General features: G+C 44.1%; 1 protein-coding gene across 6 annotated transcripts; it reads left to right on the top strand.

Annotated features, from left to right (window-relative positions):
- The first annotated feature begins 1,112 nt into the window (after positions 1–1,112).
- Positions 1,113–12,712, top strand: LOC105566875. 6 transcript variants are annotated; one of them, XM_012021256.1, is made up of 7 exons: positions 1,113–1,255; positions 3,897–6,013; positions 6,244–6,270; positions 10,431–10,552; positions 10,665–10,913; positions 10,994–11,230; positions 11,662–12,712. In XM_012021256.1, the coding sequence occupies exons 2-7, from the start codon at positions 4,476–4,478 to the stop codon at positions 11,754–11,756; spliced, it is 2,268 nt and encodes a 755-aa protein (XP_011876646.1). In that variant the 5' UTR covers positions 1,113–1,255; positions 3,897–4,475; the 3' UTR covers positions 11,757–12,712. The 6 variants fall into 6 exon arrangements, with proteins under 6 accessions (XP_011876646.1, XP_011876644.1, XP_011876645.1 ...); XM_012021254.1 differs by having other exon boundaries at positions 1,113–1,458; XM_012021255.1 differs by having other exon boundaries at positions 1,113–1,469.
- Positions 12,713–12,795: the final 83 nt, after the last annotated feature.

Genomic DNA, 12,795 nt, shown 5'->3' with positions numbered 1-12,795 from the left:
CCGCGCCGCGACTTCAACTTCACGCCAGGTGAGACCGTGTTCTCCGAGAGACCAGAAGCCCGCTGTTTACGCGCGGCTTTTTCTGCCGCTGCCGGGATGTTGTCTGCGTCGCCATCCAACAGCCGACGTTCCACGCATGTTATCCTCCTCCCCGGGCTATGAAAACAATTCCACGAAACACCGTCGGACATATTACGTCGGTTGTTATGATCGAGTCCCATGATCGCGATTGCGAGAAACCCCCCCCCCCCCGCATTCGTTTTCGATCTCTCCTTTATTTAATAAAGAAACCCTTCGCGCTGACGGATACGTTCGATGATCGAATTAAGCGGCAGTCGAGCGAGCCGGGCCGACCAGTCGACATTTTTGTCAGTCGCCAATTAATTAATGTCAGGTGACGAATAGTTTTCAACAGACTTGTTTATTGCCGCTCCGCGCGGTCTGATCGACGCGTCGCTTGATGAATCGAGCGGGGGGACTCTCGTGTCTCTCGCTCGGACGGTTCTTCGCAGCATCCCCCATGAGCAGCCAACAGGAGGCGGAGGGACATGCTACCGATAAGGACGACAAACGACGAGTATTACGAGTGTGCGAAACAACAATTTCACTTGGCGAGGCGAGGTCCCGCGCATTATTTATTTTGGTACGTCTAGACGCCAGATTGTCTGTCCGCATGTCCGATCCGCGACGGAGAATTCGGTGGTGACGTCAGGCAGCCGTTGCATCGCCGCCGCCGTCACCGCGCCATTCTCTCGAACGCGAGATCAAATTGCATCGTGTGTCTCTCCTTCGCTCACCCTATAACCCTCCGACGTACATGTCGCACGCAGTTAAGCCCGCGTGTCTGCACGCCCGCGCGTGATCGCACGTGGGTACTTTATGTGCCCGACGTGTCTTCCGAGTCTGAGGGCCGGTTTCACCAACGTCGCGTAACTTTAACCTTAGCTTAACTCATCCTTTGTCTCTCTCTAAGGGGGACAGAAGCGAGAAATAACGGTGGCTTTACCGATTCACTCTTCCCACTTCAGACTAGAGCTAGAAATAGCCAGTTTCACTAACGTTGGTTAATTTTGACCGCTGATTCGCGGTCCTCTAGTTCTAGTTCCAGTTACAGAAAGTAGCGAGACTGAGGCAGACTGAATATTGTATTTTGTTCCAAATTTTTTTAGTTAAAATAAAAGAGGATCGTGTCCTTTGACGAGAATAATCTCGTTCCAATTCTAGTGAAAAGAAGCGATTTCAAGACCTGCGTCAAGTTAGCACCCCATTTTTTATTTCAAATTTCTAAAACTTGTTCCAGGTTGCTCTAGACTTGTACTAAATTGTTCCAGAAGATCAAATTTATATAATATAAGAATTTCAAGTTTATGGTGCTTAGAGAGTACACACATTCGATCTGCACAAATCACACGTTCATACGTAATTTAAGTCTGTACTGTGTGCGAGATTAAGTACAAGGTATGAAAAAGGTGTGTGTGTGTGTGTCTGAGACACCGTAATGCACTTCCTTCGACACACGTGCTCCTACGTCGACCAGCCCGGTTTGAACAGGGGTGAATAAGTGGCTACGTCGTCGGTCTCGATTCATCGATTTGTTTATGTGGCAACCGTTCTGTTTTTTTTTCTCATCACAATTCACGGTTCCCGCGTGCATTATGTTACATTTTTCGAAATATTATAACGACAGTGTGTGCCAATAAATACAGATAAAATGAGAGATATACCTAATATAATAGCTTCATTAGATTAGCGAAAAATTTGTCGGAGGAAAGTTCTCTATTATGACATAGGGTCCTAATATGAAACAGCGGGGTTTCTGTTAAATTAGTAGACATCATCAGTTGATTCCACCATGAATTTATCATTAGATTGTGTAATCCTTGCGAAAAAGGATTTGTGATTGAATTTGGGTGTTGAAAACCTGCTATCTCGTATTAGAAACCTATCTCATAATAGAGGACTCTATGAATTGTACAAAATTGTCGTGACATGTTCGCTCGTAGCCTTTTTGGGGGGGTAGGAATGAGAACTTTACGCACGTGTCTGTTCTTAATACGGTCCAGACTTTCCGTCCTCGAATATGATAATCGGTCTCTTCGTAAAAGTAGGTTACAAAACATTGTTTTTACTTTACAATATGCCAAAGATAAATTGCAGTCGATTTAAAAACGTACAAATACTTCTTCTACCACAAACTCGATTTCATGAAACTTACAAGTTGATTCTTACGTGTTTTCATCGTTGGTTTAATCCTTTATTAAATCGCTGATTAACTTGGAGTCAGACTGTGATGATTAAGAGCAATCGAAGTTTGCGAATCTCCATCGAAGATTTCCGCACGTGGAAGCAAATTGAATATGTCACGGCCGCCGCCTCTTTCTCTTTTTTTTTATTCTTCCTGTTTTTTCTTTTTTAGACTTGCGCCGTCTGCGTACGTTGCCACGCATCGTATTTTCACGCACGCACGCGGAGGCTGCATTTATTAAAAGCGATACATTATGATTCAAAGATTATATCTTTTTCGTCTAGACAGCGGAGAGGGAGGCACCCTATAAAGTCGTACGCGGCTGCCCCTGAAACAAGCATCCGAATACGACGAGCCTCCTCGTACATTTCTCTGGTGTAAGCCTCGTGTGCTCCCGTCGTACATCGTTATACCTGCTACTCCTTTTTTTCCGTCAGTTCTCTCGCATTTCGTCGTAACGTTCCCTGAAGCCGTTCGATCAGAGGAACTCTATCTTGCCGAACCACCGAGACTTCGTGGAAAGAGACAAAGAGGGGAGAAACTCTTTCTCTTTTCGTTGCTTTGACGCTAATCGGAATATATGAGAGCGACGGTGCTTTGGCTAAAAAGAGGCCACGATTCGATCGAGTTATCGCACGGTAGGAGATCGAGATCGATTTTTTTTGATAGCGAAAGCCCGGCGCGCGCGCGTAGAGCATCATTTGCGGTCGCGGTGAAAGGAGGAAAAAATTTGACAATATTCACCTGCCACAGAGCCACATGTATACCACGTCAGTATAGAGATTGATGAGTGCCACGTGAGTATTTGCACGATCGAGGCGCGCAGCCGAGACGAGACGAGATTCGCGAAATTTGAAATGACCGGTAGAGATATCACAGGTAAGTGAAGCTGAGGGAAAGAAGATCGGGAGAATCGCGGAAATTTGGTCAAGGAACCAATTCGATTCGGCACGATTTCTGGTAATAATCAACGGGAGGTGGATGCGCGCCGCGAGGAAGAATATAAAAAAAGTGTACGAAAAAGAAGAGGAAACGGTGGCGAAGGAGGGGGAGGGGGGGCAGAAGAAGAAAGAGGTAAAACGTCGCGAGGAGAGAAAAGGCTGTCCTCCGCGGGATTTCGGTGCGCGAGGAAAAGGGGTTACCCGGGTTTGAACGAGTGGAGGAGAAAGAGTGGAGCCGACGTGAGAGGCAACGGTGGTGGAGAGAGAGAGAGAGAGAGGGAGGGAGGGAGAGAGGGAGAGAAAGAGAGAGAGAGAGAAAGAGACCGAGAGAGAGAAAGAGACCGAGAGGGAGAAAGAAAGAGAGGGATAGAGAGGGAGGAGAGGGAAGAAAAAAGGAGTCATCGTAGTAACACACCGGCGCGTCTCCTCTCGCGGCTTCGTGGTTGTCTCGGAATTAGTGAGTAGACAGAATTATGTCTGTGAGCTGGCCAGCACGGCTCAGTTGAGACTTACTGCTCAGAGCGTGCACACGCATACTACGAATCCTTCCTACTTACGCACCTCGCGCCTTCCTCGTGCGATTAGAACTTAGTTCGCGACTGCCGGCAGACCAATCACGGTCCATTTTACCACCGCGCCTCCGTACGAAACGGTGCCTTCTGCTCCTTCTTCTTCTTCTTTTTCTTCTTCATGTGTCGGACGTGTTGCAGAGTTCCCTCGTTTGAAGAAGTGCCAGGCAGCTAGGTGACGGAATAGCACGGAGCACCCACCCGCAACGGTGACGTATCCAACTCCCGAAGAAATTTTCACGAAATTTCGGAGAACCAGAAGACACGCGATTAACAGGAGATTTCTTCATCTCGTTGTCATCTTCCTCCGTGATTCTGCGAGGTGAGCGAGACACAAATCGGGAATAGAGACTAATATATCATATCGATACGATATCGAATCGTTTGTCAATGAGCTTTGAGGATTTAACGGCGAGAAGATATCGACGAGACATTCTCTTGAAAAGCTGTCGGTTATTTTCTTCCGGAAACTTGGAGATTTTTCGTAAGCTGCAACCGTCAAGCACGACGAAATTTTCGGGACACTTGACACTTTTTTTCCAGTGAATCATCCACTCGGGTTTAAAATTATCTTTGGAGACAAACTCGAACATTCCAAGCCGTTTGATTTCTCGTACGATTATTTAAGAGAGTCTAGAACACGAGTGCTTCGATCGTCGTTGTAGTCGAATATCGTTCGAGTGCATAAATTTCTCGGTCAATTTTTCATAAGTTACGACAATGAACATTGCATCCTTCGTGCTTTTCTTATTGATATCCATCACGACCAATGCGTGGTCTCATCGTCATCACCACCACCACCATCATCATGAATATTATCCAGAACATAAAAAAGAAAGTAGTCGCGTAAGTTTTGTCGAACAAAAATCCAGCTTTGGAAATGAAGAAACCACAGATACTGTACAATCTGAAATATCCAAGAAAAGTAAAGAATACTCAGAGGTCTTAGAAAGCAAAGGATCAATTCCCTTCAGCGCTCGAAGATTAGAGAAAATGTTGGAGAAGGCAATCCTGAAGATAATCACAGGTGATCTCGGCACGCCAGAGATGCTGCTGCTGAAGAGCTTGAATTACACGCCGGAAGAAGTGCTGGCGATTCGCGAGCGGGAACTTGATAAGCGAAGGGATGAAGAATTGAGAAAAATAGAAGAATCCGATGGAAAAAAATACGATGAAAATCTATATAGAGACAAAGCGAAGCATTGGAACTATAATTCGATGGAAGTTGAGTCGTCCTCCCGTAACGACCCCGACGTAGACGTGTCGAGGCATGAGAGGAAGAAGAACCTATACAAGGGGAAAGCCTCCTACGACAAGGATTTTGACTTTGACGCTTATAACCGCCAGGCGGTAATCGATTACGAAAACTTGGCTTCCAAACATGAGCTGCAGCAATCGTGGTCTGAACCTGCAGATTTGGATTACGAGGACGAGGTGAAAAACTCCCAAGAGCAGAACCCACCGCAAAACATTCATCGAAGCTTCGACCGAGCCATGGAGCCTCACGTCATCTTCAAGATCCCCTACGACGATTCCGAGTTCGATTCCAGTTTCGGATCCGAGGAAAAGTCGAAATTTATAGACAGAGACGCCCTTGTTTTGTCCAAGGGTCTGAAACATCGCATTCCTTCGACCTTGAGACACACGACTGCGAGGAATGTTGCAAACTCCTTTCACGCTTCGTCATTGTCTACTTCTTCTTCTTCTTCTTCGTCTGCTTCTTCTGCGGCTACTGGGTACACTCCACTTCCCATAGTATACCAGCTGAGGAATTTTAAAGGCATCAGGCCAGATTACACGCAGAATCAACCTTCTAGCACTCCGACGGAGTTTCCGGAACCTAACATCACGAGCACTGTTATTACAAATGTTACATCAAACGCAACTTCCAATGCAACAGATTTCGCTGGTTCAGCCAACGACAATAAACCGTCTGTCACAAACGCAGACAATACGACCAACAAGAAAATGGGCGAGTTCGAGGGGCTGGAATGGATCGGAGACGATATTTATAGGGTGATACCGGCTTTTGCGGACTCACTGGGTTATGACAACACTGATGAGAGCGAGACGTCCGACTACGAGGAGCAAAATCTAGGTTTCTACCCAGAGGGAAACGAAAACGATACTCTGGAGTATCAGAATGATACTCCAGATTTGGCCAAGCTTTTCGTAGCCAATACCAATGTCTCCGTTGAGAACGCATCGCAGACCAATCTGACTGCCTATCAGCAACTAGCGCACACTCATCGTCAGGAGTAAGTTGACATATAAGAGACTAATTTTTCCATAGTATGGGGAAAGGTGAAAATGGCTTAACATCACCATCATTGACGAATATCTCGGTAGAAAAGCAATTCTCATTTTCTTTCATTTCAAGTTACACTTCTTCCCGTGCTGAATCACAATTTTATTAAATATCGTTTATCACGTGCTCCGCTTAGCGACCGCATATCTATTTACAATATGTGCTTCTTGTATCTTTTAGAGAAAACGTAACTTCCAGCTTCGACAGGTAAGCCTCGCTGGAGGCCTTTATTCGGTAAGGCATTCGGTGTGCCGTGCACTTTTCTTTACCATTTTACCTTAAAGTGCGCTTTTAACAGTCGCTTTTAACAGTCGCTTAGCTCGCGCATTATTTCTATCCTCTCTGCATGAAACGTGTTGTATTACGAATGCTCTTTTAGCGAGATCGATGTGGAATCGCGTAATTTTCGTCTCTCTCTCTCTCTCTCTCCCCCACGCGAATACATGTTTCGCTAATAATATGATACTAAAATGTATATAATTTTTTCTTTTACATCTATAAGAGTGTTTACTGGGTTTTCCTAAAGTTTGATAAAGCATCAAGCAGACGTTGCGAAAGTTTTGTTATGTGTTATTCGCAGGGTTGCATAACTTGGCAATTAATCTAATTCGTCAGAGCTCTTCGTTACATGTAACGCCACGCACACAAATTTTTACGTACAGCTAACATGATTTGACATACGCGATAAAGAAATTTTCCATAAATTGACGTAAACTCGTTGCGAGATGCCGACTAATCGTTTTCCATACTGCGTAATTCATTTATGCGTGTAGCATGTGCAAGCATCTTGGGAATCAGAGGATTCGACGCGTAACACAAATCCGCCGACGTCGGTCGACGACGGCCGGCATCGGCGTTCTCAGCGAAACGTTGCCCTCGTCACGTAAAAATATCTCGATGAAACCGATAAAAGTATCGCGTCGAGAAGAGCAAAGGAAAGCTCGGCGGAGCAGGGAAACTCTGCGTTTCGTGATCCTCGAGCGACTATTCTTCACGTTGTTATGTAGTCTGTCTTATCGCAGCAGCAGTGCGCAAAATATCTACAGATAAAGCTCTCTTTAAGCTGAATTTTAATCTCCGGGGAGATTTAATAGAAATAACCGCAGGTATGATGGCAGCATCGCGTAAAACCGAATTGACGAATATATATATATATGCGCCGATGATTAACGCGTCAATCAAATATAATATATTACGGTTTTCGGTATAGGTAAGATAAAATTGTTTCTCACAAAGAGATGGGTTTGAAGGCGCAATAAAGTTTGCGCGAGGGACAGGTTTAGGATAGTGTTCTCAGCCAGGAAGGATACGCAGTGGAAATTCCGCTGCGGTCTCTAGCTGTGTTTTTAAATCGCCCTCTCCCGTTTCCCCACGACTGCTCGCAGCCCCACTCGTGCGGGTGTGCGCGGGCGTTTCTTTTATTTTATTAAGTCTAGACGCGTAAATGCATTCGTGCCGGCACTGGCGTAGCCCGTCTCGAGAGTCCTCCGAGCGCGTGCTGTTGCCGATGCATTTGTGCATCGCTCGCACGGTCGTGCGCGCGGTTGCATCGAGGATCCGCCGCGCCGGCTATTATCCTCCAAGCTTTCACACAGCGTCTTCATTTCCAATTCATCCACTTCATTTCAATTTATCCTGCGACTTCTCCCCCGAGGCAGCGTGGATCAATCTACGAAATTTCAATGGAAACGTTAAAGTCTATCCTCGATTCATTCTCAATCCATCTCTTTTCTTCTTTAGACAGCGGTCCTCTCGGTTTTAATTATATTTCGCGATCATCGCGAGTTTTCTTTTTTTTTTAATTCAGCGCGAATTAAAACGTCGAGTGCTCGGTCGAAACGGATGGAGGGATACAGGGAGAAGGATGTGACGTCTGGACAGAACTGTTTCGCGGCGGGACACAATAGGAGCGAGAGGCGCGTGACGAGTGTCACGCTCGCACAATTCGAGCCCGAGACATCGAGACATCGAGACATCGAGTTGAGCACCCCCGTAATCGCCGGGTGTCTAGTCGGGCTGCAGTTAGAACTCTCTTACGAGGTTACGTAACACATTTCAATTTAATGCGTTGACCTTGTCTATGCGTCTCTCTTCCTATGTCGACGGGGACGGAGCGACGGAGAGAGAGGAGGAAGTTTTCGCCGGTGATCCCCTCGGTCCTCCATTCTCTCCTCTCTACCTCTTATCCTGCATTCCGCCGCCGCCGTCGCACCGCCAGACGGTGCAATGTGCATTTTTACGGACGGCCCAATCAGGCCGCCGCGCCGGTTACGCATCGTCGGCCTATCGCGTCGCGGGGAACCGTTCTTTCCTATTCTTCCTCGCCGTTTTTCCCTTTTTCCCCTCCTCTCTCTAATCGCTTTTTTCCCTCTTTCTTTCGAGCTAATGTAACTAATGTCCCGGGCCAAGGCATTAAAATTTTCACCAACGCGACAGTTCTCTCTCTCTCTTTCTCTTTCTTCCCGTTTTTCCTATCTAATCTCCAACGCTAATGGCCGACACGGCGATTCCCGGCTGTGCTCCAGTGAATTTCATTATCGCGACACCCGGCCCACGAGGCGAGCGAGGAGGATCCACCGATCCACCGCGCACCGCCGCGCCGGTTCTCATGATGCAACGGCCTCCAGACTCTCCAGGTCCTTCCCTTTCCCAGACGGCGGACAGACGTGGCACGTACGTAACGAGTCGGCGCGAAACGCGTGACTTGGCCGCAGCTAGATTAACGAGCATGCCTAGAATCGAACGCGAGGGCTCGGCCGCAGCCGCAGCCGCAGCCGAGATTTCGGAGAAGAGCGCCGTAATTCTCCGCTGTCTCGCAAGAAAACAGGATCTATTTTCTAGATAACTCCATAAGACTAACAATAAAACACGGATTTCGCCTCTTGCTTGTTATTTTTTTGGGGCTCTTCAAAGATGCGGCATTCGAATCTTCGTGACAGCTCATTTATCTTTTCCTTTTAGAGGCGGGAACAAGTAGAGGCGGATCTACAAAGGTGAAAAATTATCAAGAAAAATTTTGCATCGGTTCTGTCCTGCTGTCTCACTCACTTTTTTTCACTTTTTGTCGGTCTTTTCTGTTCTCTCCCACTACTTTGTCTCTCTTTCTTCGCTTTCCCGCCGTTCGGGAAAATACATTTTTCGAGTATTCATAAATAAGCGATGAGGTCGTTGACGTGGAAGCTGCACTGAAACCTCCCGAGTGGACGTCTCGGACACCTTGTCGATGACGTGGAGAAATGACGCTCATCTTTCTTCTCCCTGCGCCCCCTCGCCATTCTCGTTTTCTATTCCGTCAGTCGTTGCTTAATGAGTCAAAAATTTATTATGCAATTCTGCGTCGTCTCGGTCGATCGTCCGACGTCATCTTTCGAAACCCGACAGCCGTCTCTGCTCGTGATGAAAGTCTCGGAGGCCGTGGGGTCCTGGCGCGCAAATAAACAAGTTCTTGTCCCGGCATCGACGAAAATCATGAGACCACAATTTTATTGTTGTAAACACGAAATCTAAAAACTGTATGGAGTAGATGCGATGGGTCACATCGTGTTACGTCGCGTCAGGGAAAAGAATGAAATTCGAGTCACGCGAACGCGAACAACCGATGTCCAGTCGCGAAGAAAAAGTCTCTGTAGGCCGAGGCAGGGCGATGCAAATGAGCCTGGTCGAGACGTCTTGGGAATGAACTTAAGATTCGAGACGCGGCCTTAAGAAATTAAAGTTCCGCCGAGACCAGACGGAAAGTCGAGGTGATTGGGGTGCCGGTGTATCCGCCGACTGTCTAGCCGCTGTCTGCAACGTGTAATAAATGCCTTCGAGCCATACCGTGCCTCTGTAGGTCACTGACCATCGTCCATTGGCCCGTGTCGGCACCCGGAAGAGTCCGCCGGGAACCTGGAGGTGAAAATTCTCGACCCGACACACACACAACGCGTCACCACTAGGTTCCAAGTAAAATAGTCTTTTCTAGATTGCCAAATCTAGATCTAAAATTCTACAAACTCAGAATTCTTGGGAAACTCCAGAGAAATGTGCCCAGAAACATTTCGACAGTGTTTAAAATGTTTAGGGCGTTTAATTCAATATTTCTGCAATGTTATTTAAATATTTTTAGGGCCTTTTGAGTTTTTTTCCTTCAGGTTGAGAAAATTATTTCATCTCTCTCGAAAGCTAGCTTGACGCTTTACGGAGGAAAAGATTTCTCTGAAACTCCTTTTTTATCTTGCGCAAGACTAACGCGATTCTACATACTAACGCGCTGAAGCTTGGAAATTGTGCTTTCATATTATTGTTCATTAAAAGCTTGGTATGATACGTCACCATTTCATTTAGGAATTCTGTGTAGCCTAATAAACTTTGATCCGTGTGTGCAGTCAGGGCCAAAAGGCGATCGAAGATATAAAGACGAGGATTCTCACGTTAACTGGGAGATTCAATCTTAGCACCAACACCAATCAGGTCCATCACGAGAAACTTACTATGTTTTCGCCTATTTGTAAGTAGTTTAATAATTCGTTTATTTCTCTCATGTTATTAAAAGGAAGAAAATGTAGCGATAGTTTTCAGGGATATTGCTCATTAGACAGAATATGCGATTTGTTATATAGGTCAGATACCTCGAAACACGGATTCTGAGGCATGGATGGATCCATTTTCGATGAACATGCACTTTCAATTAAATCTTACTTCTGATGACTACATTGTCGCTGCGAGATTACGACTTTATAAGTTACCACAAGAGAATGTCACGACTTCCGACCTCCGACTTTCGCACCCTTTCGACGAGGGTGAAGATGATGAGAAGAAGATCAGGATATCCGTTTACTACTACACCAAATCGCTGAAAAAGCATCGATGTGCGTATTTACTCGTTTAGCAGGTTACTGAATTTACGCGTGAATATTCCAACAATTTAGAGAATTGCGAATTTCTGTAGCAAAGAAACGGCTGATGGATTCCATCGTGACGCCTCTGACGGCAAAAGGCAGTCATCTGGCGCTGGATGTTAGGCAAGGCTTGAGATTCTGGCGACCGACTCCGCGAAATCCACATGGCAACGGTAACAATCACGGTTTGGTGATTCAGATAGAGGACCAGGAGAATCGGCCGCTAAAACCGGCTCTGTACATCCAACAAACGTCCTGTGGGGACCACGATTCGGATGAGAAGGCATGTGAGTGTGTGGTCTAACAATACTAACTCCTGTTTGAGTTTTTCATTGAGTCTTGGCACATTTTTGCGTGCGACTAAACTATGCGTGTAGTAACGCTTGACGTAAAATTGTGTTAATGATATAATGTGTTTTGCACAAAAATTCTAAGTATTTATATACAGCTTCAATTATTGATATCGTTTTAAATTGGCAAATGGAGATTTGTAAAATTATTTTTCTGCTCAAAATACATTTAATTTTCATTGTTTATGACTTAATTAATAATTAGCGTCCTAGTAATTTTCCAAGAAAAATGAAAAAGAAGCTCTTGAGGCGCAAAAATTTATATTTTTTAATAAATTGTGGTTATGTGCGTGTTTCTCAATTAATTCATTTTTAAATTTCGATAAATTCGGACCTATGCCTTAAAATTTGCTTTTCTTTTTTTACAGTGCAACGCACACCTGCACTTTTCGTCCGAGCCTGTCCTCGTTATGTTCGCATCGTAAATGACGAAAAAATCACATACATAAATTGTAGGCATTGACGACAAAATGCACTTGACCACGAGACAAAAGAATTTATTTCAAAATAAGAAAAGTCGACTTAAAATATTGTTATTATTATTACCTAGAAATACTTGCCATTAAACACGTAAAGAAACGTGCACTTTTATTGTATAAACTCAGAGTCGTATAAAGAAGTATTTATCCAGAAGTATCACATAAGAATGAATCCTAAGTACTAAATTTTAAACTTTAGAATTTAAGAAATTCTATATCAAATATGAGAAAATCGATTGAACAATAGATTAGTAAGCATATAGATACAGAGACAGAATTACCAAATAAAATGTCCGTTTTAAACATATTATGAAAAATGCACTCTTTCACTAATTACTTATCTTTTCTCACTATTCGAAATTTATCTGAAAAAATGCAGGTTTCACATTAAATAAATAATAATAGTTTAAATTGTAAAAAATTGACATGGTTTGTAAGAATTCTTTATATAGACTGTTTACTATTAACTTAAAGAATTATTTAAATATAGTAAGAAATATATATATATATATATATAAAAGAGCTAATAATAATTCTTGTATCTTGAAGTATCTCCTTTAAGCATGGTATTATAATGTACATATAAGTAAATGTAAAATAGCGTATCGATGACTTATGCAATCGCCAACGTGTCAACATGCTCATGACTGATATAGCCAAATGTAAAAGTTTAGGTTCATATATCTATTTATATTAAATATAGTTAGATTGATTAAGGAATCTTTTCTCCGAGTCTTTAGTTAGATGAATCCGCGAAGAGTTTCTCTGCGAAAACGTTGCAGATGTCTAGGAAAGCCTTTCTTGTCTTCGAAACTGCAACGACTTCTATGATACTTATGTATGTGACAAAAGAAGCGTAATGTTTAATGCCTTCTGCGGTGTATATAATGTATATTTCTATATCATGTTGCAGAGAAATAAATTCATTTGTAGTAAGATATATATAACATATTTACTTTACCCAAATATAATCTCTTTCCTCTTTTTATAATTTGTATGGAATTTATGACTCTGGAATTATTA

The sequence above is a fragment of the Vollenhovia emeryi genome, unplaced genomic scaffold (assembly GCF_000949405.1).
Source record: "Vollenhovia emeryi isolate VEMERY1.0 unplaced genomic scaffold, V.emery_V1.0 DF939142.1, whole genome shotgun sequence".
NCBI classification, from domain to species: Eukaryota; Metazoa; Arthropoda; class Insecta; order Hymenoptera; family Formicidae; genus Vollenhovia; species Vollenhovia emeryi.
This window is presented reverse-complemented; position numbering and strand designations above follow the sequence as displayed.

Excerpts from the sequence above, each read along its gene's own strand:
- LOC105566875 (XM_012021256.1), top strand. The coding sequence starts at position 4,476 with ATGAACATTGCATCCTTCGTGCTTTTCTTATTGATATCCATCACGACC. Across the intron at positions 6,014-6,243 it reads GCGCACACTCATCGTCAGGA|AGAAAACGTAACTTCCAGCT; the intron begins GTAAGTTGACAT and ends TGTATCTTTTAG. Across the intron at positions 11,231-11,661 it reads CGATTCGGATGAGAAGGCAT|TGCAACGCACACCTGCACTT; the intron begins GTGAGTGTGTGG and ends CTTTTTTTACAG.